Source organism: Bombina bombina, chromosome 6 (assembly GCF_027579735.1).
Source record: "Bombina bombina isolate aBomBom1 chromosome 6, aBomBom1.pri, whole genome shotgun sequence".
Lineage (NCBI taxonomy): Eukaryota > Metazoa > Chordata > Amphibia > Anura > Bombinatoridae > Bombina > Bombina bombina.
Window position 1 is genome coordinate 280,244,707 of NC_069504.1, and position 25,943 is coordinate 280,270,649.

A 25,943-nucleotide genomic window follows, 5' to 3' on the forward strand; every position below is an offset into this window, starting at 1 on the left:
GAGAAATCGGTCTCACCCTTACTCTAGAGGATTGGCATGCCAGAATTAAAACAACCAAAAAGATCCTCCATTGTGCCACACTGTGGGAACTACATTATAAGATGTTGGTCCGTTGGCACCATGTACCAACCATCCTACACAAGATCTATCACTCCCAATCTCCAGAGTGCTGGAGAGGATGCAAGATGCTTGGTTCTCCACTCCACATATGGTGGTCTTGCCCAATAATTCAGCCATTATGGAAGAAAGTATTTACACTCCTTCGGGCATTAGGCCTCACCCCCCCATTTACCCCTGAGGTTGCCCTTTTACACATGCGAATGCCTGACCTTACCACCTCTGGAGAAGCACTCACGATGTATGTCCTCATGGCCACAAAACTGACCCTAGCTAGAGCTTGGAGAGAGGAGAGGTCGCCAACTCTCTCTCAGGTAATCTCATCTACACATTACATTGGCCAAATGGAACAATACTCGTTCAGAGTACTTGATAGCACTAATGCCTTCTATGAAATTTGGCTCCCATGGCTCACTAGGTTCCCCAACTGGTCCTCAAGCCCTTAAACCACACCATAGACTCATTAATCATCTTCTGCTTTCCCGTTCCTTCACCCCCTCTCCCCTTTTTTTTTTTTTTTTTTTTTTTTTTTCTCTCTCCCTCCTCTCTCCCTGCTTCTCTTCTCCTCTCTCTTCCCCTCTATAACCCATTATGTCCGTCTTACATAAATCCCAGTATTCTATATCTCTTTCATGCTGAGTACCAATATCATCTTTAAACACAGACTCAATATCTAAACCTGTATTTACAAAGCGTTACTTCCAGAAAAGAGACCCATTTACCGTATAGACTTGCTTTCATCCTTATTTCCATGTTTCTTATTCACTCTTTCTTTTTTTTTTGTTATATAAAAGTATGCAATATTTGACATGTAATTGTATTATTCAATGACATTACATTGTACCTCCAATTTTATATCTATTGGCATACTGTTGTTTAATATGTTGTCTCAATAAAAAAAATTTAAAAAAAAAAAAAAAAAAAAAGAAAACAAAGTTGAATGATGACATGTAAGTGCAAATAAATACAGAAGTTTATTACTGATACAAACCGTGGCGAATTGATTATAACAGCATCTCCTTGTTTCCCAACTTCCAAGGAGCCATGAGTGTGGGATCTTCCCAACGCATATGCTGCATTGATGGTGGAGGCTGCCAGGGCTTCTTTCAATGACATCTTCATGTTGACACAGGCCAGATGCATAACCATAGGCTGGTAAAATAATAAAATTAAAAAGGGACTAAATGTATCTAAGGATTAAATAAAAGCAAAATAACACAGCAGTTAGTTTTGTATCTGCAACAGAATAAAAAGGCTAATGCCATGGTCGCCTTTTATTAAAACTGATGGTCTTGCTCAAACACTAGACCTACATTGTAGTCAAATCAAAAGTATAGTGGTGTTTAAAAAGCAGTACTCCACACAGCTGTTTAACGCATGTGCATGTGACCTATGACCTTAAAAACTTGGGATAAGAGTTTCCAATGGCACTACTAGTATATAAAAAACCTGTCTATCCTTAATTTGGCCCACTTGTACGGCTTGGCATGGGTGCTAAGTGTATAAATTGAATACTAGCTTAAGGAAAAAAGAATACACGTTGAAAGCACTCCACAGGTCAATTGCATAAATTGCATGAATTAAACTTGAAATATGATTCCGGTAAGGAATTGGGGAGACAAGAAAATTAGCTATAGTTAAAATATAACTTTTATTGGGGTCAAAATAGCAAAAATATTAAAAACACACTTAAGTACCGAATGTAATATAATAAGGTGGAGTGATAATCTCCCAGTCAATTATAATGTGCCACAACGATAAATCTGTCAAGGGTATCTGAGTTGGCCACTGATATATGTAAGGGTTAAATCAGGGTGCGACAGTAGTACGTTATGTAGAGTTAAACCACTTTATGTATCCAGTAGCTGTATTGGTGGCAGAGTGAGGTGAATGTGATATCACTGTGATTTGAGACGTTCAATGTGATAGGTTATAATTTGGTACTGAATCTAGAAAGAAGGTTGGAATTGAGATGCAGACCTAGTGCATTTAGTGAATCTCAGTACAATGAAAATAATCTGAAGTGTGACCCAAAGTGTATTTCTCGTTTGGGAATAATCACTAGTACTCCACTGGGGTATTCAAAAATCCTTCCACTAACACATTGAACTTACAAGAAATAATGAACATAGCACTCAAGGAAATACATAAACTTATGTTCAAACAAGACAAATTGTGGTGGAACCACCACTTTTTTGAGAAATATATCGAACTTAAGTTAATTCCTAGAGGGCTACGAATACAACCGTTTCCGGCATTCGAATTACGAAACCCCCAACACAATATAGAATGGGAAGATGCGCTATCAGAGTGCTCAACCAAATTAATGAAAATTCTTATCAAGCATGATAAGGAAGAATATGATCTCCTGGAGACAAAAGTTCAGGAACTTAATACTCAGTTACAGGAATTTGAATTGCTTACAGACCTCGAACAAACATATAAACAATACCAAAAGGAGTTAGATAAATACGAGAATGAAATTAAACAAACTAAACAAGGTAAATTGAGCAGGGACAAAACTGACTATGAAAACAAGAAAGTTTATAAATGGAAAACTAAAACAAACTTTAATAGAGAGAGACCTTCAAGAGTTAACTTAGTCCAAAGCGATGTCTCAGATACGGAAGGGGAAGAATCAGAGACTCAAGAGTCTGATACAGAACCACAGACATCAAACTCTGAAAGCAATACAAGAATTACAAGAGGTAAGAGAAAGGATTTTTTAGGAGCAGGAGCCTCTTCACACACAGACACACCAGAAAAGGCAGGGGGCAAACCAAAAAGGCAAAACAAAAGCCAAACATCGAACAAGACCAACAAGAAAAATTGGAAACCCTATCAAAGAGCTCCCAGCCCTTTCTCCCAAATGAGGCTGACTCATTAAGAATACTAAACTTATCACAAAAACTATTATCAGAAGCCCATAGATCAATACTCTCTAAAGGTATGTCGTTTTGTCCTACTCCAAACCTGGACAAATTTGAAACCATTAAGGATGTACACTTATTTGTCCGCAAAATAGCACTAAGAAGGCTCTACAGCGGCAAAACAGATGCAATTGAACCAGCACCAGTCCGCACATGGTCCGAGGAGGAAACAAATACTCTGGAAACTCTAGAAACACCATTATCAGAGAACATCTCAATGGAATACTCAAGATCTGAACCGCCTAAAGAAGTTAAATGGAGGGACAAGATAATTAATAAATCCACCTTCATGCCTAAATTAAATCAATGCCCTCAATTACAGGCATTCACAGACGTGGTCTGTGAACAAATTACAAAATTGCCTGACAAATCAACTGAATATAGCTTAACACACAATGAACAAAAAGCATTAAACGACATTAAAAACTGGGATGATATTATTCGAAACTCTGATAATTGGCCACAACACAATATTCCCTCCCTTAACATGTACAGAAAAGAAACGGACAAACAACTTAAAGATATATCTTGTTACAAAAAAGTAAATTAGAAACTTTTTTTAAATTGTATTCTCTATCTAAATCATGAAAGAAAAATGTTGGATTTCATGTCCCTTTAAGTTATCATTTAAGTGGTGATAACAAAAGAGCGTGGACTTATGCAGCTCTGTATATTCTTTAAAACAGGGAGATTAGGAAAGAAAATCTTTAGTGACTTGAAGGGACATAAACGTGCAAATAGAAAAATGTGCTAATATTTTATTATTGCAATATTACTTCCATATAACTATGTGTTTAACCCATGCAAACAGATTGCTTGATGAATCTTTCTTTGAATGTCTAATTATAGTGGCTGTACCCTAAAATATATCAGTCATATAAAACGGTACTATATTAAATGTTAAAATATATTTTTAATGCAAAAAGTTATAGATGTTGATTGTGAAATTAACAGAAGTGTAAGTTTGTTCACAGACCATCTGGGGAATATTTTTCACGGCTGACAAACTTTAATACATTTTATATGCCGTTTCTTAGATGCAGCAATAAAAAAAAAAATTAAATATCCTTTTTAATAGTGTTTTGTTAACATAAAATGCTAAATGCTGTATATATGTACACTTTGAATTTGTATTTTATATAATTATATCACATGTATGGAGCCGTTAGGGTATTCAGGAAATTGATTTAAAGGGATATTAAACCAAAAAAAAATATGTCATGATTCAGATAGAGAATACAATTTTAAACAACATTCCAATTTACTTCTAATTTCTAAATTGCTTCATTCTTTAGATATCCTTTGTTAAAGAAATAGCAATGCACATGGTGAGCCAATCACACGAGGCATCTATGTGCAGCCACCAATCAGCAGCTACTGAGCAAATCTAGATATGTTTTTCAGGAAAGAATATCAAGAGAATGAAGCAAATTAGATAGAAGTAAATTAGAAAGTTGTTTAAAATGATATTCTCTATCTGAATCATTAAAGAAAATTTTGGGGTTTAATGTCCCTTTAATTACTAAAGACCAGTACTGTGTGGTGCAACGTATCATGAGCCTTGTTGGTTTAATAAAACCAAGAAAGATATTTTTTGTCACTAGGCCTGTGTCTTGTGCATAAGGATTTAGAGACGCCTCAGTGACCTATCGGCTGTCAGAAGTAGGAGGCAAATATCAGAGAAAATTGTTTGGGGGGGGGGGTTAGGGGCAGTAGGTTGCTCAGTGCCTGAGGCAGCACAGAAACTAAATAACACCACTGCTAGAACTCTATAAACAAAGTGACATTTATGGTACTACCTACCATAGACACACAGTATGCATTGGGGTTGAAGTCACTACCTAGAGAAACTATGACTCCAGCATCCAGCATGTCTCTTGCTCGAGGTTGCTTGAGTCTATATGGAGAAAAAAAGTCAGTCATGTTTTGGAATTTTGCAAATAGTGCAACAAATTTACCATTAATCAATTAACTAAAACAAACTTTTTCCTCATAATGGCTTACATACTGCAGGTTATATTCTTCTGCAGTATAAAAGTACAAAAATGATAAGAAAAAAATACTCTCTAAATGCATTACAATAAATTTCAATGATGGCCATGACAGATATGCTATACCATTCTAAAGGACAGAATGTGTGAAGTTTTTTAATGATATGCACTGGTAAACCTCTCAGTCTAGGTACAATTTTACATAATCCAGTTCAGAGCCTCACAATGACTGTATAGTGTTTTCCAGCACTAGGAGGATACCCTGGATGCCCACAATGAACTTGCAGTGTCAGAAACATTTGCCTCTGTGAGTCTCTAAACAATCATGTACCTTTAGATATTCACTATGCCAGTGTGTTCAGCAATCGATCATAACACTGAATACAAGAATTTCTGTACTACCGATAGGTATGTATGACTTTATTATTATTTTTTGAGGGTCATTCAGCTAAACCAGTACATCACATTTTTACTGGTGGTCTAGTGAGGGCGTATATTACACCCCAGACTCTGTATATTCTAACATTACCCATATGTCCATGATGTACAAGATGACAATTTCATCTGGCTGGTTCAGAATGGTATTTAATGGACAAATTACATTATTAGTACATAGAAACAAGCCAAAATGTACATGGATGGACTAAACCCTACCCACAAGACTTCAAGGGTTAAACCCTGTCAAGCATCTGGGCAAACAAGGGATTTAAAACTCACGATGTGTTAGACAACAGGTTAAACTCTATTCACTGACTGCCTACCAAGGAATGAATCCCTGCACTGTATGTTGCTTACAAGCAGGTTATTATTAATCACTGGGCTATATGTGAATGATAGAAAGAATTATGATGTGTGATTGAGAGATATTATATATATTTATATATTCTGTTTGAGGTATTGCTCCTTAGAATTTAGCAGCAATAAATAAACGGAGCATTTTTGTAGAGGTCACTGAATCAGTGTGATTTTTCACTTTATCCATCTGTTCCCCATTTCCTGGAGTTTTCTGAATTGCCTTTAATTAATCAGTGCAGGCTATAGTAGACTTGTGGTTTTTAACCACTTTTTCTCTTGATAGATATATATATATATATATATATATATATATATATATATATATATATATATATATATATATATATATATATACTCCCTGTGTATACATACATACATACATACATGTATGAAGTGCAGAATTATTAGGCAAATGAGTATTTTGACCACATCATCCTCTTTATGCATGTTGTCTTACTCCAAGCTGTATAGGCTCGAAAGCCTACTACCAATTAAGCATATTTGGTGATGTGCATCTCTGTAATGAGAAGGGGTGTGGTCTAATGACATCAACACCCTATATCAGATGAGCATAATTATTAAGCAACTTCCTTTCCTTTAGCAAAATGGGTTAAAAGAAGGACTTGACAGGCTCAGAAAAGTTAAAAATAGTGAGATATCTTGCAGAGGGATGCAGCACTCTTAAAATTGCAAAGCTTCTGAAGCGTGATCATCGAACAATCAAGCGTTTCATTCAAAATAGTCAACAGGGTCGCAAGAAGCGTGTGGAAAAACCAAGGCGCAAAATAACTGCCCATGAACTGAGAAAAGTCAAGCGTGCAGCTGCCAAGATGCCACTTGCCACCAGTTTGGCCAAATTTCAGAGCTGCAACATCACTGGAGTGCCCAAAAGCACAAGGTGTGCAATACTCAGAGACATGGCCAAGGTAAGAAAGGCTGAAAGACGACCACCACTGAACAAGACACACAAGCTGAAACGTCAAGACTGGGCCAAGAAATATCTCAAGACTGATTTTTCTAAGGTTTTATGGACTGATGAAATGAGAGTGAGTCTTGATGGGCCAGATGGATGGGACCGTGGCTGGATTGGTAAAGGGCAGAGAGCTCCAGTCCGACTCAGACACCAGCAAGGTGGAGGTGGAGTACTGGTTTGGGCTGGTATCATCAAAGATGAGCTTGTGGGGCCTTTTCGGGTTGAGGATGGAGTCAAGCTCAACTCCCAGTCCTACTGCCAGTTTCTGGAAGACACCTTCTTCAAGCAGTGGTACAGGAAGAAGTCTGCATCCTTCAAGAAAAACATGATTTTCATGCAGGACAATGCTCCATCACACGCGTCCAAGTACTCCACAGCGTGGCTGGCAAGAAAGGGTATAAAAGAAGAAAATCTAATGACATGGCCTCCTTGTTCACCTGATCTGAACCCCATTGAGAACCTGTGGTCCATCATCAAATGTGAGATTTACAAGGAGGGAAAACAGTACACCTCTCTGAACAGTGTCTGGGAGGCTGTGGTTGCTGCTGCACGCAATGTTGATGGTGAACAGATCAAAACACTGACAGAATCCATGGATGGCAGGCTTTTGAGTGTCCTTGCAAAGAAAGGTGGCAATATTGGTCACTGATTTGTTTTTGTTTTGTTTTTGAATGTCAGAAATGTATATTTGTGAATGTTGAGATGTTATATTGGTTTCACTGGTAAAAATAAATAATTGAAATGGGTATATATATTTGTTTTTTGTTAAGTTGCCTAATAATTATGCACAGTAATAGTCACCTGCACACACAGATATCCCCCTAAAATAGCTATAACTAAAAACAAACTAAAAACTACTTCCAAAACTATTCAGCTTTGATATTAATGAGTTTTTTGGGTTCATTGAGAACATGGTTGTTGTTCAATAATAAAATTAATCCTCAAAAATACAACTTGCCTGATAATTCTGCACTCCCTGTATATATATATATATATATATATATATATATATATATATATATATATATATATATATATATATATATATATATATATATATATATATATATATATATATATATATATATATATATATATATACACACACACATACATACATACATACATACATATTTATATTTATTATAGGAGTGCAGTTAAAGGGCAGTAAAAGCACCAGTTGTATTGGTGCTTCAAGTTGCTTGAGAGTTTTCCTGTAATAAAACAGTTTAATGATAAAACACACATTTTTTTAAATACTACCTTGCACTCATAGGGACACAGATGTATAGAGCTATAGAAGTGCAGTGTTACCTCAGAATGTAGGCAGTTGTGGGCAAGAGGATGGCAGAACATTTTGCATTTGCCAGGGCAGTAATTCCTTCATCACTAACTTCTTCCAAATGACTCACTGCATGCGCCCCTAACTGTGCACCCAGCTGAGAAAAAGAAACATGTTCAGTTAACCAGTAATCACTTTCAATAGAACGCTTTAGATAGAACACAATGCTGTAGCACTTTATTTTTTTTAAACTGCACATTTGAACCTACTATTGTTTTCCATTAGATCTAAATCATAGTGATTCAATATTTAACAGAGTACAATATTACCACTACCCATACAGCAAGATATAATAAAACTGCACACCCTGTGAGCAATATGTCTAATCAGACCTCAGATCTGACTCAGTGTCATGCAGTTTTGTGTAATAAAGTTAAAAAAAAGCTAATTTAATGTATTCCCTATTTTCCCTATATGTAAACAACATTCATGTACATTAAAGTCTAGCACTTTCATTTCTTTTTTGCACTAGAAAGTAATTTTAATAAAAATATATATAAAAAAAAAATTAAAAAAGGGGAAACAAAGGGAAATTAAACTCACATGTTTTTTCATAAATCAGATAGAGCATACAATTTTATTTAACAACTTTCCAATTTATTTATTTTATCCACTTTGCTTCATTTTTTTGGTATCCTTTGTTGAAGGAGCACCAATGTACGACTGGGAGCTAGCTGAACATATTAGGCTAGCCAATGTCAAGAGACATAGGTACAGCAGCTAGATTTCAGTAGTGTATTGCTGCGCCTGTATTACCTAATTAGCAGTATGAATCGAACATGCTGTGGGATGCTGCAGAGCTCTGTTGCAACAGGGGCAGTTAATGAAAAAATAAATTGCCATAAATAATTAGAGCAGTTTATTCTTTATACTTTATCCCTTTATATGGTGGTTGCATGTAACAGATACACCTAGGGCACAAAAATACATAAAACAACTGTATTTTAGATCACTGCTATTTCACAATTCTGTGGATTATAAATATTAAATGGATTTGTAAATCTATTAAAAAGGAACACAAAATCCAAAATGAAATGTTGATAGTTCAGACAGTGTGCACAAGTTTATGTGGCTTTTCAGTTCACTTCTATTGTCAAATTTAATTTGTTCTCTTGCTATGCTTTGTTGAAAATCATACTTTGGTAGCCCCAGGAGCAGCAACTCACTGCTGGCTAGATGCTGATTGGTTGCTACAGACATTAGTCTCTTTGGTCCAATAATACATTCCTGCTCTTGACCTGACTTTAACTATGTGTTTAACCTCTTTGCAGGGCTTTAACACATAGTTATATGTGATTTTCTTTTGCAATTAGATATAATCCATCTTTATCCAGTTCCACTGTAATGAATTGTATTTGTTCCAGGTTTACTTTTCTATACAGCGGTGTATATTTCAGTAGAGATAGACTAGATCTGCTGTAGGCCAGTGACTGACACAAAATGCTCTAATACAGCTGTATTTATAAAACAGCAGCAGTTAAATCTCAAACTCTCATAAAAAAAAATATTATAAATATAAAAATATAAGTAAACGCTTTTTACACAGTAAGTTGGTTTTATTTATCACAGAAAAATATATTTTTCAACAAAACAAAGGCAAACATATTTTAAATGGTGCAGATAATTTTGTAAGCATGATGTCTTTAAACAGAATATTCCGATTAGGTGCTAGAGGGGGCTATAATGTATAACAGTGTGATCCAGCTCTGTTTGGCCGCTAAGAAGACTATGTACCCACAAATCAAAGCAAAATAAAAGTGTGCAAGTACCTCAGCAGATTTCATTGGGTTAAGTTCATCTCCATGAAAGTTTAGCTGTAACCCTATAGCTTGCCCAGCCTGTAGAATTCTTTGAGTAGATTCCAGATCGAAGACACCTTTTTCGCAGAAGACATCAATATTTTCAACATGAAGTTCACCACTCGTAGACATCTGCTTTAGCGCAGGGATCTGGTTATTGATAATATCATCTGCTGCTTCTACTGCAGTTTTTCCCCTGATCAGAAAAACAAAAAAGATATTTCATCAGAAGAGTGGATGGACTCAGTCCTGATTGGTTAGTAACTAAATTGGATGGAATAAATGTAATATAAAAAAAAGACAATAATTAGTACATTCATTATAAATGGAAAATATTCAGAGGAAGGCCCATACTGTATCATAGACGTTGCCCATCAGGGACCTGGCCAGAAGAGGCTGACACACTTCTACCACACAACGGGTTGGGTATTTTGGAGGTAAGAGGAGGAGACCTTTTTTAAACCTAGGGCCATTTTATTTTTTGAGGGGAGGGGGTTTAAAGGGACATGAAACCCAGAAATGTTCTTTCATGATTCGGATATAGAACACAATTCCAAACAACTTTTCAGTATACTTCTATTATCTATTTTGCTTCACTCTCTTGGTATCCCTTTGTTGAAAAATAAAAAAAATAGGTAGGCTCAGGAGTTGGGAACTAGCTGCTGATTGGTGGGTGCACATATGTGCCTCTTTACATTGGCTTACCCAAGTGTTCAACTAGTGCCCAATATTGCATTGCTGCACTTTCAACAAAGGATACCAAGAGAATGAAGCAAATAAGATAATATAGGAAAATTGATTAAACACTTACATGTTCTAACAGAAAAGAAAACAATTTGGGTTAAATGTCCCTTTAAACTGTTCCAATGGAGGATGGGGGGGTCATGTACTGGATGAGGTTTACTGCAGTGGGATTGTGTCAGGGGCTTTAATTAAATTGGAATTTGGATAGGGTGTTACACATAAGGAATTGTGAAGTTGTGGCTTAATGGATGTACGTGGGTGTATTGCAGTGTGTGTGGGGGTCAGATTGCAACTGGGACCTGTTGGATTTCTAGAGGCAGGGATGATACAAGTAGAGTTAATAAAACTGATGGAATTTACATGTTAATAGATTTCCTGGGGGTCTCGTGAGGGTAAATAACAAGAAGGTCTCCTCAGTAAACGCTAAAGGGACTTTACTAGTTAAACGACATACTAGTAAAGCGATACACAAACAAGCTCTTTTCTTCCAAATAGTTGTTTCTTTTAGATTTAAATTTTCAATTGATAGATAATTTTCTAAAAAATTTTTTTAAAGAAATCTTATTTCAATTAAAAATAGAATGCTTCAAAATGTATTAGTGTTTTTTGTTTGTTTGTTTTATAAATAAATGTTCTTGTGCTGAATAAAAACAACTTTTTTTGTAAATTGTCCCCATGATCAGCCAATTAATATTAACCTTTTGTGCCATATGTATGTAGGTTCTACGTCACACTGTACTTTGCCCAGCATGCTATCTTTCAATATATAGAATATAAATGAATGTCCTTACTTTGGCACAGCATGGGCTCCACAGTAAGTTGATGAGATTCCAATGTCCATTTCTCTTTTAGCTCTTTCAATCACTCTCAGCATCTTCAGTTCATTCTCTAGATTTAACCCATATCCACTCTTGCACTCAACCAAAGTGGTCCCAGAGTGAATCATTCTCTGCAGACGGTGTTGGAAGCTGCAGAACAGCTCATCTTCTGATGCTGCATGGGTGTGATTTACAGTAAAGTGTATACCTCCTCCAGCCTGGTGGATATCCATATATGTGGCACCTGCAAGCTAAAGAAAAAATGTAACCAACCATTCATCTCAAGTACCTAATAGCAAACTTTCACAGGAGTTGACCCTTTCTTCATTGTGGGAAAAGTTTGTGGGCAACCAGGCTCAGTGTTATCCTTTTCCCCATTCACAGGCTCTGCTCATGGTGCTTAAAGAGACAGTACTGTCCAGAATTTGTATTGTTTAAAAAGAAAGACAATCCCTTTATTACCCATTCCCTAGTTTTGCATAAGCAACACGTTTATATTAATAGACTTTTTACCTCTGCGATTACCTTGTTTCTAAGCCTCTGCTGACTGCCCCCTTCAGTTATTTTGACAGACACGTATTTTAGCCAATAAGTACTGAATCTTAAATAACTCCATGGGAGTGATCACAATCTGTATGACACACATGAACTAAGTGTCTAACTGAATAACTGTCAAAATGTACTGAGATAGGAGGTCGTTCAACGGCTTAGAAATTAGCACATAAACCTACCTAGCTTTAGCTTTTTCACAAAGAATACGAAGAGAGCAAAGCAAATTTGATGAAAAAAGTAAATTGGAAAGTTGTTTAAAATTGCATGCCCTATCTGAATCATGATTTTTGACTAGACAGTCCATTAAGAACAAATGCTGGAGATTTATGGTAAAACCTATGGGTTAAATTAGAGGTTTTATGTACTGGTCAATTACACAGGTCCTTAATACACTCGAGAATTAGGACATGTGTGTCATGAACCCATTTTAAATAAAATTAGGAATGAAAGGACTTTAAAGATGTAAATAAATGTTATGTTAAGCTTTTTGTGGTTTTGCCTTAAAGTAAAAACACACGCTAGGGCTCAGTAACCTCAATAAAAAATGCACACATTTTGTAGTAACCCAAATATTGTACATCATCAGGGATTATAATAATAATAATAATAATAATAATAATAATAATAATAATAATAATATATATATATATATATATATATATATATATATCTCGATCTATAGCTCTCTCTCTCTCGAACTATCTATATATCTATATATACACACACACACACTATACTGCAGTTCAGCCTCACAATGACTGTATAGTGTTTTCCAGCACTAGGAGGATACCCTGGATGCCCACAATGAACTTGCAGTGTCAGAAACATTTGCCTCTGTGAGTCTCTAAACAATCATGTACCTTTAGATATTCACTATGCCAGTGTGTTCAGCAATCGATCATAACACTGAATACAAGAATTTCTGTACTACCGATAGGTATGTATGACTTTATTATTTTTTGAGGGTCATTCAGCTAAACCAGTACATCACGTTTTTACTGGTGGTCTAGTGAGGGCGTATATTACACCCCAGACTCTGTATATTATAACATTACCCATATGTCCATGATGTACAAGATGACAATTTCATCTGTCTGGTTCAGAATGGTATTTAATGGACAAAGGACATTATTAGTACATAGAAACAAGCCAAGATGTACATGGATGGACTAAACCCTACCCACAAAACATCCAGGCTTATACCCTGTTAAGCATCTGGGCAAATAAGGGATTTAAAACTCATGATGTGGTAGACAATGGGTTAAACTCTATCCGCTGACTGACTACCAAGGGATGAATCCCTGCACTGTATGTGGCTTACAAGCAGGTTATTAATCACTGGGCTATATGTGACTGATAGAAAGAATTATGATGTGTGATTGTGAGATATAGATTAATTCAAATGCCCCTCAGGACTTAAGAAGTGTTTTTCTGTTAAAAACTCCTAAACACAGATCATAATAATACTACTTTTACCATTTTAGGCAAAAAAATGTGGTTCAAACTAAGTTATCTTTTAAGCAGCGTTTAAACATTATAAAAAGTTTTAGGGAAATTAGACAGTATGAGATTGTAATATAAGATTTATATAGTTTAATTGTAGTTAAAAAAAACTTTGCAATATTCTTTCATTACTTATTTTACCCCATTTTCTTATAATTGAACACACAGTTTCAATAAAGTAATGGGCACAGCAATGATTAAACGTAAGTCTTCCCCTTATCTAGCTATCCTACTGAGGAAAATTAGGGACAGATATAAAAAGGGCTGTGCAAACACATTTGTGACGAACACAGAATTAGTAAGTAATTGTCTAACAGTTTCTACACAACCTTTTCTGCATAGTCTTTTGCTTGTTTTATTCCTGTCCCTAATTGTCCCCAGCAGGGATGATAGATAAGGGGGAAATTAAGTTTAAACATGACAGTGCCCATTACTTTATACAATCTAAAGTAGTTTTTAGAAACTAAACATTTACAATTATATCTTCAATATTACAAAAAAAACCTGATATAATTGTAAAAAATACAGCTGCATATTATTCAAAGGCTAATCTTTGAATACATAATCATGTCTGGCATGTATTTACTGGTTAACATCTTTTTAATATTGTCAACACAAAATACATTTATGATTTTTAAAATGTGGTAGTTAAAATAATAAATTTATAAAAGACAGCAAAACCATTTATGCTTAAAATAAAATTAACAAAATATAAATAGCTCTAGCAAGTTTAAATAACCTCTTAAAATAGAACTACATAAAAATAGCAGTGTAGAAATCCCAAATTCTTGGGAACATATGTCTAATCATATTGTGCTGATACACTTAAAAGGGACAGTCTACAATATAATTTTTAATGTTTTAAAAGAAAGATAATCCCTTTATCAGCCATTCCCCAGTTTTGCGCAACCAACACAGTTATATTAATATACTTTTTACCTCTGTGATTACCTTGTATCTAAGCATCTTCTGACAGCCCACTGATCCCATGAATGACTATTATCTGTTGACTTGCATTTAGTATTGTGTTCTGCTAACTCTTAAATAACGTCTCGGGTGTGAACAGATTATTATCTGTATGGCCCACATGAACTTTCAGTCTCCTGTTGTGAAAAGCTAATAAAAAAGCATGTGATTAAGAGGCCGTCAATAGAGCCTTTGAAACAGGTAGACATTTAGAGGTTTAAAGGTTATAAAGTGTATTAATCTAACAATGTTGGTTGTGCAAAGCTGGGGAATGGGTAGTAAAGGCATTTATCTTTTTAAACAAAAATTGTGTAGACTGTCCCTTTAAGGAAAAAGTCTGCTGAGGGAAGGAGCAGTGTATCCCTCAGATAAATATTTTAAGAGTCAAATTATACTTAAAAGGGACGGTAAAGTCAAAATTAAATGGGCTGGAGAGAGCATGATTTTTTATTTTTTAATAATTTTCCAATTTACTTTGATTATCAATTTTGCTTAATTCTCTTGGTCAGGGCTGCTGCTACAATAGAGGAAGACTAGGCAACCGCCTAAATGCGCAAATGGGGTGCATGGCAATTTTTATTTTATTTAAATATGTGTATGGTTATTTTTTAGCTGCCTAATTTGGGCTTCATATTAGTGGCCATATGTGGTGGCATAATGGCTAGAATGGTAGGGGACTCCCCTGGGCCTGAAACAAAGAGGGGCAGAGAGTGCAGGTCATCCAGAACATCTGCAAGCACCTGGCTGAAACAGATCTCTGCACGGACCCAACTCTCTCTCTGCTGCCAATGACAGCAGTGGGATTCGCCACCACACAAAGCCCAATGGCTATTAATGGGGATAATGGGCACTCGTAGGACCACTGAAAATCTACCTACTTTTGATATATTGCAAGATAAATCCAATTTCAGTGTATAGCTAATTGGCATAATAATTATATAGGGCAGTGTGTTCATTTTCAGTGTATAAATGTTCAGCATCATTATGCAGCACAGCATATAAGTTATCAGTGTGTAGGTACTCTGCATTAATTATGCAGAGCAGCATGTGTATAGATGTCTTGAATTATCATATTGTGCAGATTGTTATTTTTATAAGTATATAAATGTTCGTTATCACTATAAACTGGTCAAAATGTGCGTTGTACTGGTTCCCTGCACAACATTGGTCAGTAATCCACTTCAAGTTAAGGGGACATGAAACCCTTTTTTATGATTCAGATAGAACACACAATTTCAAACAACTTTCCAGTTTACTTATATTATTAAATTTGCTTCAGTCTCTATTTATCCTTTGCTGTAGGAGCCGCAATGCACATCTTGCAAGCCAATCACAAGAAACAAAATGTGTGCAGCCACCAATCACCAGCAAGGTCCCAGTAGTGTAGGATATGTACATATTTTTTTCAGCAACAGATACCTAGAGAACAAAGCACATTTGAAAATGAAAGTGTAATTAAAAGGGTTTTAAAATTACACACTGACTTTACTATCACTTTAAACGTGGTCTATTGTAAAAATGTATCAAGATGCGTTCAGAACTCTGTGCCAAGTGGTGATTGCAGGTGGACAGGTTTGCTTGAGAACTTGTCGGCCTGCATCTTAGAAAATGCTCCTGTTAGACATGCTAATATTAGTCCTCCTGCCTCCAGGTTTGTGTGTTTTATATATTATCACCACTGTTTGATTCATTATGCAGAACCACCACTGATTTGCTATGTTGTACAGAGCCACCACTGATTTGCTATGTTGTACAGAGCCACCACTATGATAGCTATTATATATACTACAATCGCGTTTGTAACGCATCCGTCGCCATCGGCAGTTGCGCACGCAGTCAAAGAGGAATGTTGGCTGCGCGCGCATCCAAAAGAATCCACCTGGCAAACAAAGCATTAAGAGAGAAGAAAAAACACGCACCTGCACGAAATAACAAAAAAAAAAAAGTCACCGCCCGCACAAAATATAAAGAAAAACAAAAAACACGTAACCGCACACGCAAAATTAAAAAACCTAACCACCCGCACGAAGTATAACAAAAAAAAAAAAACACTTAAGCGCCTGCAAGAAATATTAACAAATTCCTAAACCGCCAACCCCCACATCGGAAAAAAATTTAGTAATTAAAGGGACACTAAACCCAAATTTTTTCATTTGTGATTCAGATAGAGCATGTAATTTTAAGCAACTTTCTAATTTACTCCTATTATCAAATTTTCTTCATTCTCTTGGTATCTTTATTTGAAATGCAAGAATGTAAGTTTAGATGCCGGCCCATTTTTGGTGAACCTGGGTTGTTCTTGCAGATTGGTGAAAAAAATCATTCACCAATAAAAAAGTGCTGTCAACAGATCTGAACCAAAAAAAAAAGCTTAGCTGCCTTCTTTTTCAAATAAAGATAGCAAGAGAATAAAGAAAAATTGATAATAGGAATAAATTAGAAAATTGCATGCTCTATCTGAATCACGAAAGAAAAAATTTGGGTTCAGTGTCCCTTTAACCCCTAATCCGCAAAGTAAACAACAAAAATAACATAATTAACCTATTAACCCCTAAACCGCCAACCCCCACATCGCAATAAACCTAACTAACCTATTAACTCCTAAACCGCCAACCCCCCACAACGCAAATAATAAATCCTAGCATTAATTTAAAAATACAACCTAAGATTAAATAACAAAAAATAAAAAAAGTCCAAAATTACAGAAAAAATAAGCAAAATTATCAAAAAAATAAATAAATTTAACCTAATCTAATACCCCTAAGAAAATAAAAACCAAAAATAGAAAACACCCCCTAAACTAAACTACAAATAGTAGTCTCTTTTGTAAGGCATTGCCCTAAGTTAAACAGCTCTTTTACATAAAAAAATACTAAGTTCCCCCCTAACAGTTAAACAACCCCACCCACCAAACCTCCCAAAATAAAAAAAAAACTAAGCTGCCCATTGCCCCTAAAGGGGCATTTGTATGGGCATTGCCCTTAAAAGGGCAATCAGCTCGTTTGCTGCCCATTAAAATAAAAAAGCCCTAATCTAAAAAAACAAAACACTAACAAACTACCAATAGCCCTTAAAAGGGCCTTTTGTAGGGCATTGCCATAAGTTAAACAACTCTTTAACCTAATAAAATGTTTTACCGGTTACCCCTTAACACTAAAACCCCCCACCCAACCATTCCCCCAAATAAAAAAAAACAAAGTCTAAAAAAAACTAAGCTACCCATTTGGGCATTGCCCTTAAAAGGGCAATAAGCTCTTTTTACAAACAGCTCTTTTGCGCCCATAAAAAAAAAATCCCTAATCTAAAAATAAAAACCCACCCAGGCGGTGAAGGTCTTCATCAATCGCGGAGACATCTTCCATCTTCATCCGGAGCAATGGTGGCACAGAGCGGAGTTGATCGCGGAGCTGAGATGACCGTGGATCAGGACCTGCGATTGCAGAGCAGGACCGGCCGTTGCGGAGCAGGACCGGCGTGGAGGTTCCTCTTCATGCGGTCTCCGCCGCACACTGAAGATTGAATGCAAGGTACCGCCTTTAAATATTGGTTTACCTTGCATTCCTATTGGTTGAAATTTTGAAATCAGCCAATAGGATGAGAGTTACTGAAATCCTATTGGCTGATTTGAACAGCCAATAGGATTTCAGTAGCTCTCATCCTATTGGCTGATTTCAAAATTTCAGCCAAGAGGGTAGCTCTGTCTGAATCATGAAAGTTTAATTTTGACTTTACTGTTCCTTTAAGAACTATATCAAGTGGTGCCAGAGGTACAGATTATAAATTAGAAGACTGTCACAATGATAAGGTAATATCTGACATATGGGGAGGGCAATTTGAATTCTCTTTCCGATATTGTTTGTTTCGGCTCCTGATAATAAGATTTTGGTATCGGCCAATATAGGAAGCCTGCTTCTTGAGCAATCACAATCCAAAATAGATTCATCCCACAGCCCTGAATAAGTTTTCATGTTTTTGTTTTGAAATGGGAATCCAACTGAAACCGACATTTACAAAGTACTTTTCACACCTTCATATTTAAGTTTTTAGATTGAACACCTTTGTAAAATGTGTAAGGGAAATTATTGTTCACACGTGTAAGATTAACCTATTGTAATCTAAATCCATCCTGATTACTGGTAAATGTGATTTGTATATAGGTATGATGGGTAAATTGGGCATTTTTGCTCAGTCATTTGTATTAACACTTAATATTTTAAAAGTATCTTTTGAACCATTATTTCCAATTATTGATTCAGAAAGTACAGTTTTCCTGTTTAGTGAGATATACATCTGAAATCAAGAAGGAAGTGACCACAACTTATCTTCTAAAATGGGATATTAAAGGGATATGAAACCCAAAATGTTAAAATTTACTTCAAATATCAATGTTCTTTGTTGTCTTTGTATCATTTGTTGAAAAGCAGGGATGTATGCATAGGAGCAGGCCCATTGCTGGAGCTCTATATGGCAACAGAGAATGAATGAATGGTATTCATTTGCAAGAGCACTAGATGGCAGCACTATTTCCTGCCATGTAGTGCTCCAGATGCCTATAGCTAGCCAGCTCTTCAACCCAGAATATTCACCATTCCCTCTAAGGTGTATACTACACATAGCAAAACAAACATGAGCACAACTTAATCTTTACTATGTATTGTTACTATTTAGATAAAATTACCTTCATTGAAAATTCATGCACACGATCTCCAGCCCACACAGGATGAGTATGCGCGTCTACAAATCCTGTAGCAGGAACAGTAATGACGATAGTAAATGCTTCAGTATCAGTTAGGGATTTTACAGGGAAACCTATTTGTATTTCCCATCATGTCTTAAAAGGGACATTAAATACTACTTGTTTTTGCCTAAAAATTGTGTTTTGTCCCTCGCCCCCAATGAGCCCAAAAAGTAAAACCTGTGACCTAGGTTTTGCTGCAACCTGCCTATTTGACTTTATCTATTGCAGGTTTACTTTTATTTTTACCTCCTTGTCCTATGGGACTTGTACATTTTTTATACTAAAGTAAGAGGTGTTTCTGTGCTTTTAATCTCTTCAACACCAGTGTTTTAAGGTGAAGAAAATTGTCTAATTTTCTTTTTGAGAATAAATATAATAACTTAAACTGCGGGTCAGATAAAGGACGTCTTTCTTACTTACTACGCCAATATGTATTATTAATTTGCTGTGATCTGACAATAGACCTCCTAAAATCCTAATATAGTTTGCTGTTCCGTGAGTTCCCAGTAGCCTCCAGCAGTAAACTGAAAATGACCCCTTCTAATGTCCTCTTCCACCAGTCACCTGCAGAAATGCTTTGGTATTGCCCCTTTTCTTGTCCCACAACTTCCAAAATTTGATATACATTAATTTCCATAGAAAATCCTATCACATACTTGTTCCTACATTTTTTTCAAAATTAAGCTATCCTGTTTTGGGCACCACAATTTCTCTTTATCTACTGTTACAATATCTACTTCAATTTATTTGAGAATAATTAAAAATCAGTATAACCTTAAAAATCTAAATTGGAGAGAAGAGATGGGCTTTCTAGCTCTTAAATGTTCATGCATATAAAATAGCACCTTTTAAATAACCCTTTTTTAATATATAAGTAAACGCTGTTTAAACTAATACTAATGTGAATGTATAGCATATATATATATATAAAGCATAGCTAATGGTTGAGTATAATTTTCTCATTGGCTAGTAATGACACCTCACATAAAACTAATGGTGGAAAAGGACACCTTCCCAGGAATATCTATTTTTAAACAGACATTTTTTTATGCTATATTGTGAAAAGAACCTCTTGAGGGTTGACAGAATCCACAAAACAGGACCAATTCTGTGAGGTATCTGTCATTGCTATGGTCCTATCAGGTGATCACCGTTTCAGTACTTGCTTACTGCAAAAAATATTTAGCTTTTCACTTACCAAAATAAACAGTATGTAAATGCAATTGCAATAAATGACTATGACTTTACCCAGAAGCTGTTCATTGAAGAAGAAAAAATGGGGGGGGGGGGGGTGAGGATAAGGGTTTAACTTTTAAAATTCTGAAAAGTAAGTACAGAAACAAAGTAATTACAAACTTTAAAGGAAAATAAACATAAATTAAGTGCACAGAAGTGTATTTCAAAGCATATTTGCATTCTGTTTGGGTTTGCAAAAAGTCTTCTGAAGAAATATATAGAATGTTATCATTTATTTGTATAGCGCTGCTAACTTCTATAGCGCTGGGTAAAGTGATAGAGATATACAATAAAAAAGATTTGTGATAAGATACAAAAATACTAGGAGATGTGCAGCAGTCGTTTTGGACAAAATGTTCGTTCCAAATATTCAGGGAAATTAATTTCCCATAATATTCAAAGGCTGCACTATTCATTTAGTTTAAAATGAAATGAATACTAAATTTTAGTTAAACGAATACATAACAGACTAAACAAAACTAGTACATGAGGAGGAGGGCCCTGCTTGGAAAAGCTTACAATCTACTGGTTGAGGGTGCAGAGAATTAAGGTTTGAGGTAGCTTGTAACGTGGATTCTAGTTGCAGCAGCCAGTCAGGCAGTTCAAGATTTGTTTTCAGTTGGATGAAAAGCAGAGACGGTAAGTGTCTCTGATAAGGCGGGTTTTCAAAGAGTGCCTGAAACTATACAAGGTTGGAGATAGTCTGATGGAGAAGGGTAGAGAGTTCCATAGGAAAGTAGCAGCACGTGAGAAGTCTTGGAGGCGTGAGAGGGAAGTAGAGATAAAAGGAGTGGAGAGACGGAGGTCAGACGTTGATTGAAGAGAACGGTTTGGGGAGTATTTGGAGATGAGAGAGAAAATATAGTTGGGAGTGAGGTTGTTGAGTGCTTTATAGGTTAGGGTTAATACTATGAATTGTATTATAGAGCAGGGTTCTTCCACCTTTCTCCCAAGACCCAGTGCAATTATATCACATATTTTTGTAACCTTTTTTTTAAGCTTAGTCTAAAAAGTTCTGAAGTAACATACAACAAAACAGCTGCAATTTATAGCCAAGTGAGTAAAATGTGTGAATACTTTGATCCTGATTGTAGTAAAAATTAGAAGTTTTGTAAAAGGTAATAACACACCACACTATAATATATCTCATTGTGACCCAGTAAACATGCTGTTGCGACCCAGTAATAGGTTGCAACAAGTAGTTTGAAGATAATTGTTCTTGCGAGTATGGGGAGCCAGTACAGGCAGATCGGAGCAGCTAATGTAGATCAGCAACTTAGGTGGAAGAGTATAGAATTTAGAAGTAGATTGCAGTAGTCAACAGGTGACAAAATTAGTATTTTTGTGGTTTCTTGAGTAAGGAAAGATTGAATACTGGGAATGCTGCACATGTTTGCACGGTAGAATTTGGTGAGAGCTTGAATATATGGAGTGAATGTGAGTTCCGAGTCAAGTGTGAACCCAAGACATCTTGGAGAGGGAAGAATAAGAAGCAGCTCAGTTTTACATAGATTGAGTTGGAGGTAGTGTGAGGACATCCAAGAGGAAATTGCAGTAAAGATTGGTAGGTTAGGTACACATGAATCGTCTCACAACTGCTATGCATGAGGCACATTACACCATGTAAGGCTAAGTGTACTCTGCCGCATGAGCTCTTTTTTGCTTTGGCTGAAGCATTATCTAAAAATACAGAAGTAACTTTCCAAATTCATTTAGCTATTCAAATGTTAGAACCACATGAAAGATAATATTTAAAACTTTAAAAAAAACATAGCTGCAAGTAACTCTCTTTCACCTACCTGGAAGGACACATTTGCCAGTACAATCAATAGTTTTCTCAAACAATGAGGTGGAAAACTGATTACGTATTGTATCTGTTGGTCCTACTGCCTTTATCAACCCATCACTAAAATGAAAAAAAAAAAAAAAAAAAAAATGTTAAATAACGAATTATTGTCATTATCATTTTTTTTATTTTTTTTTTCCCAAACAACTTTATTGAAAGTTAAGTAGAACAATACAGGTAGTAGGAGGCGCAGCTCCTCAGTTGTTTAATTTCAACAGCTGTTATTTTTACAGGTTCACATAACTAGTTCTTACAATCATTGTTAACTAATTAATAGAGCAGAAATTAAAGAAAAACAATTTTTGCAACCCTTAGTTAAGGGTCTTAGTAATATATTATACTCTTAGAAAGTTGAAGATATATATAAGAAAAGAAGAGGAAAAGAATAGGGCAGTAAAGGAAGTAAATATTCCAGAATGAGGAAGTATAGGAAAAAGGGAAGAGTAAAGAGGGGGGTCGTCCTGTCCCAGACCCAGCGTCCCATAGTGTTCATATCACACATTTATTTTTATTTTTTTTTATTTTTTTTTAATATTTTGTTTCTTATATGTCTGTACATATGCATCCCATGTGCAGGAAATCTCTGCATAGATCTCCATTTGTTCAGTTTTAAGATAATAATATTCTTCCAATTCAATTAAATCTGTAACCTTTCCGACCCACATATCTAAGGAGGGGACCTCTCTATGTTTCCAGTTTTTTGCAATCAGTGTTTTGATCCCATTAGTCATGATCTTAAATAAACGGAGATAGGGTTTGTATTTAATGTGGGGGGGTCTATTTAATAGCCATATCAATGGATCTAGTGGAAACTCGATACTTAAGATTGATTCTATTTCGGTGATTATTTGTCTCCAGTAGTTTTGAACGGCATTACACCACCACCCCATATGTGCGGCATTACTATTTACATGTCCACATCTCCAACACTTATTTGATTGTGAGCGAAATAATCTATGTATTTTCTGAGGAGTAAAATACCATCTATGCAACAATTTGAAATTGACTTCTAAAATGGAGGAGGAGATGGAGGATTTCATGGTGGCTTGGAGTATAGATAGACTCGTCTGAGGGGTGATTATAGTTCCGAGATCAGTTTCCCATCTCTCTAAGTATGGGGGTATATATCCTGGTGGTTTTTGGAGTAGTAGTTTATATATTTTTGACAGTGTGTGTCTAAGTGGAGGCGCTTGCACGCATAAACTTTCGAAATTTGTCATTGGTCTGGTCATATTGTTAGATTGTTTGTGCTTGAGTATGTAATTTCTTGCCTGTCTGTATGTAAACCAGTTGACAAAACACTCATATCCTTCATCTATTAGTTCTGATTGTGTACGTATAGTTTCATTTGTTACTATAAAGTGAATTCCGAAGTCTCTGTTGACCATGTCTGTTGTTAACAAATTGGAGTAAGGCCTCAATGTATATTCTCCATTCTCTATCAAAGATGTCAGGGGAGAAGGGATAGAGGAGATAAACAATGATGTGGTGATGGTCCTCCTCCACACCTGATATGTTTCTTGTGTTACTGGGTTATCATATGTTGTTATTATGTGTTTATTTATATCACTCCAACACATTCGACCAAGATGTGGTTTTTGTGCTATAAGATGTTCTAGGGGTACCCAACGTTTGTGGTGATAGTGGATATTCCAGTCCACAATCCGTTGTAAAAATATGGCCTGTCTATATAATTCAAGATTTGGAACTCCCAACCCTCCCTGAGATTTAGGGGATTGCATTATTTAACGATTGATTCTTGGGGGTTTCTTGTTCCAAATATAATCACTAAAAGCTTTTTGTATAGTGTGTAAGTAATTTGTCGGGAGTGGAATAGGTAAAGTTTGAAGGTAGTAGAGTATTCTTGGGAAAACGTTCATTTTAATTACTTCTATGCGTCCTAACCAGGAAATTTGTTTAGATCTCCACAATGATAGATCATTAATAATTGCACGCTTAATTGGGATGTAGTTTAGAGTATATATATCTGTGAATGTTGGAGCAAGTTTAATTCCCAAATAGTTTAATGCTGAGTGGCACCATGTGAATGTGGTGAGTTGTTTGATGGTTCGTCTGTCAGTGTCATTCAGATTTATATTTAGAATTTCAGATTTGTTTTTATTTATGACAAAATTGGAGAGTAAGCGGAATCTCTCAAACTCTCCATTTAAGTGTGGTATGGATTCCTCGAGTTTTGTAAGGGAGAAAAGCATGTCGTCAGCAAAAAGGGAGAACGTATATTGTTGGGAGTCTAGATTAATTCCGTGTATCTGTGGGTTGTGTCTAATGCTTGTAGCCAGTGTCTCTATTACACAGGTGAACAAAAGGGGTGATAGGGGACATCTTTGACGCGTCCCATTCATTATTGGGAAGGGATTGGATAGGCATCCATTTATCATTATTCGTGCACTAGGTTGAGAGTATAAGGAGAATATTCTATTTAGTATTTGTGGGCCAAAACCAAAATGAGTCAGAGTGGCTTTTAAATAATCCCAGGCAACACGGTCAAAAGCCTTTTCGGCATCTGTTGATAAGAGTATAGATGGTATATTATTTTTCTTGGCATAGTGTATCAGATGCAGGGCTCTGACCGTGTTGTCTTTAGCTTCACGACCTGGGATAAAGCCAACTTGGTCCGGGTGTATGATATTAGGTAAAATTTTGTTTAGTCTATGGGCCAATACCTTAGCAAAAATTTTGATGTCTGTGTTTAATAGCGAGATCGGACGGTAATTTGCGGGGAGAATTAATGATTTATTTGGTTTTGGTAACAATGTTATGTGGGCCTCTAAAGCTCTTGCTGAAAAGGCCTTAGAAGAATCGATAGAATGGAAGTAAGCTAAAATGTGTGGGGACAGGGTTTCTCGGAAAATCGAATAGTATTTGTGGCCAAAGCCATCTGGGCCCGGTGCTTTCCCAGTCGGTAAATCTTTGATAACTAGGTTTACTTCTTCTAGTGTTAAGTTGTTCTCTAGGTTGTCTCTTTGTTCAGTCGTAATAGTAGGAAGGTTCAGGTGTTGTAGGAAGTCATCTATTAGTTGTGATCGTGGCCTATGGTCGTTTATATGTGAGTCAGAGTCTTTTTTAATATTGTAAAGTTTTTGGAAGAATGTTTTGAATGTTTGAGCTATAGTGTGTGTGGAGTATTGCGACCGTCCTTTCTCATCGACAATATGTAGAATATATTTTTTATGTGCTTTATGTTTAAGATAGCGTGCTAGCAGGCGACCAAATTTATTATGTCCCTCAGTGTTTTTGGTGGGTGTGCAGAGCCCTTCTTTTATGTTCTTTAGATAGATGGGAGGCCAGTTTTTTCCTTTCTAGTGTAAGTTCTGTTAATATGTCTCTGTCTGAGGGGAGTCTTTTGTGTTCAGTCTCAAGTTGTTGAATTTTGAATAAAAAGGATTGGACAGATTCCCTTTTAATTTTATTTATGTATGCTTTCATGGCCATCAGTTCACCTCGAACCACACTTTTATGTGCTTCCCAGAGCATTTGCGGAGAAGTCTCCGCATTGGTGTTTAATTGAAAATATTCTGTGATTACTTTGTCTATCTTTATTACATTCTGTGGGTCTAATAGTATGGAGTCAT

The 25,943-nt window shown here is 35.9% G+C and overlaps 1 protein-coding gene across 1 annotated transcript in view; it reads right to left on the reverse strand.

Annotated features, from left to right (window-relative positions):
* The window catches only part of AMDHD1 (amidohydrolase domain containing 1), a 64,075-nt gene that overhangs the window by 22,246 nt on the left and 15,886 nt on the right, over nucleotides 1-25,943 (reverse strand). The window contains exons 2-8 of the mRNA XM_053719797.1: nucleotides 22,304-22,410; nucleotides 19,209-19,273; nucleotides 11,483-11,760; nucleotides 9,918-10,143; nucleotides 8,121-8,245; nucleotides 4,851-4,944; nucleotides 1,109-1,269 (exon numbers count right to left, since the gene is read on the reverse strand). Coding sequence (XP_053575772.1) covers nucleotides 1,109-1,269; nucleotides 4,851-4,944; nucleotides 8,121-8,245; nucleotides 9,918-10,143; nucleotides 11,483-11,760; nucleotides 19,209-19,273; nucleotides 22,304-22,410 — 1,056 coding nt within the window. The remainder of the gene's footprint in view (nucleotides 1-1,108; nucleotides 1,270-4,850; nucleotides 4,945-8,120; nucleotides 8,246-9,917; nucleotides 10,144-11,482; nucleotides 11,761-19,208; nucleotides 19,274-22,303; nucleotides 22,411-25,943) is intronic.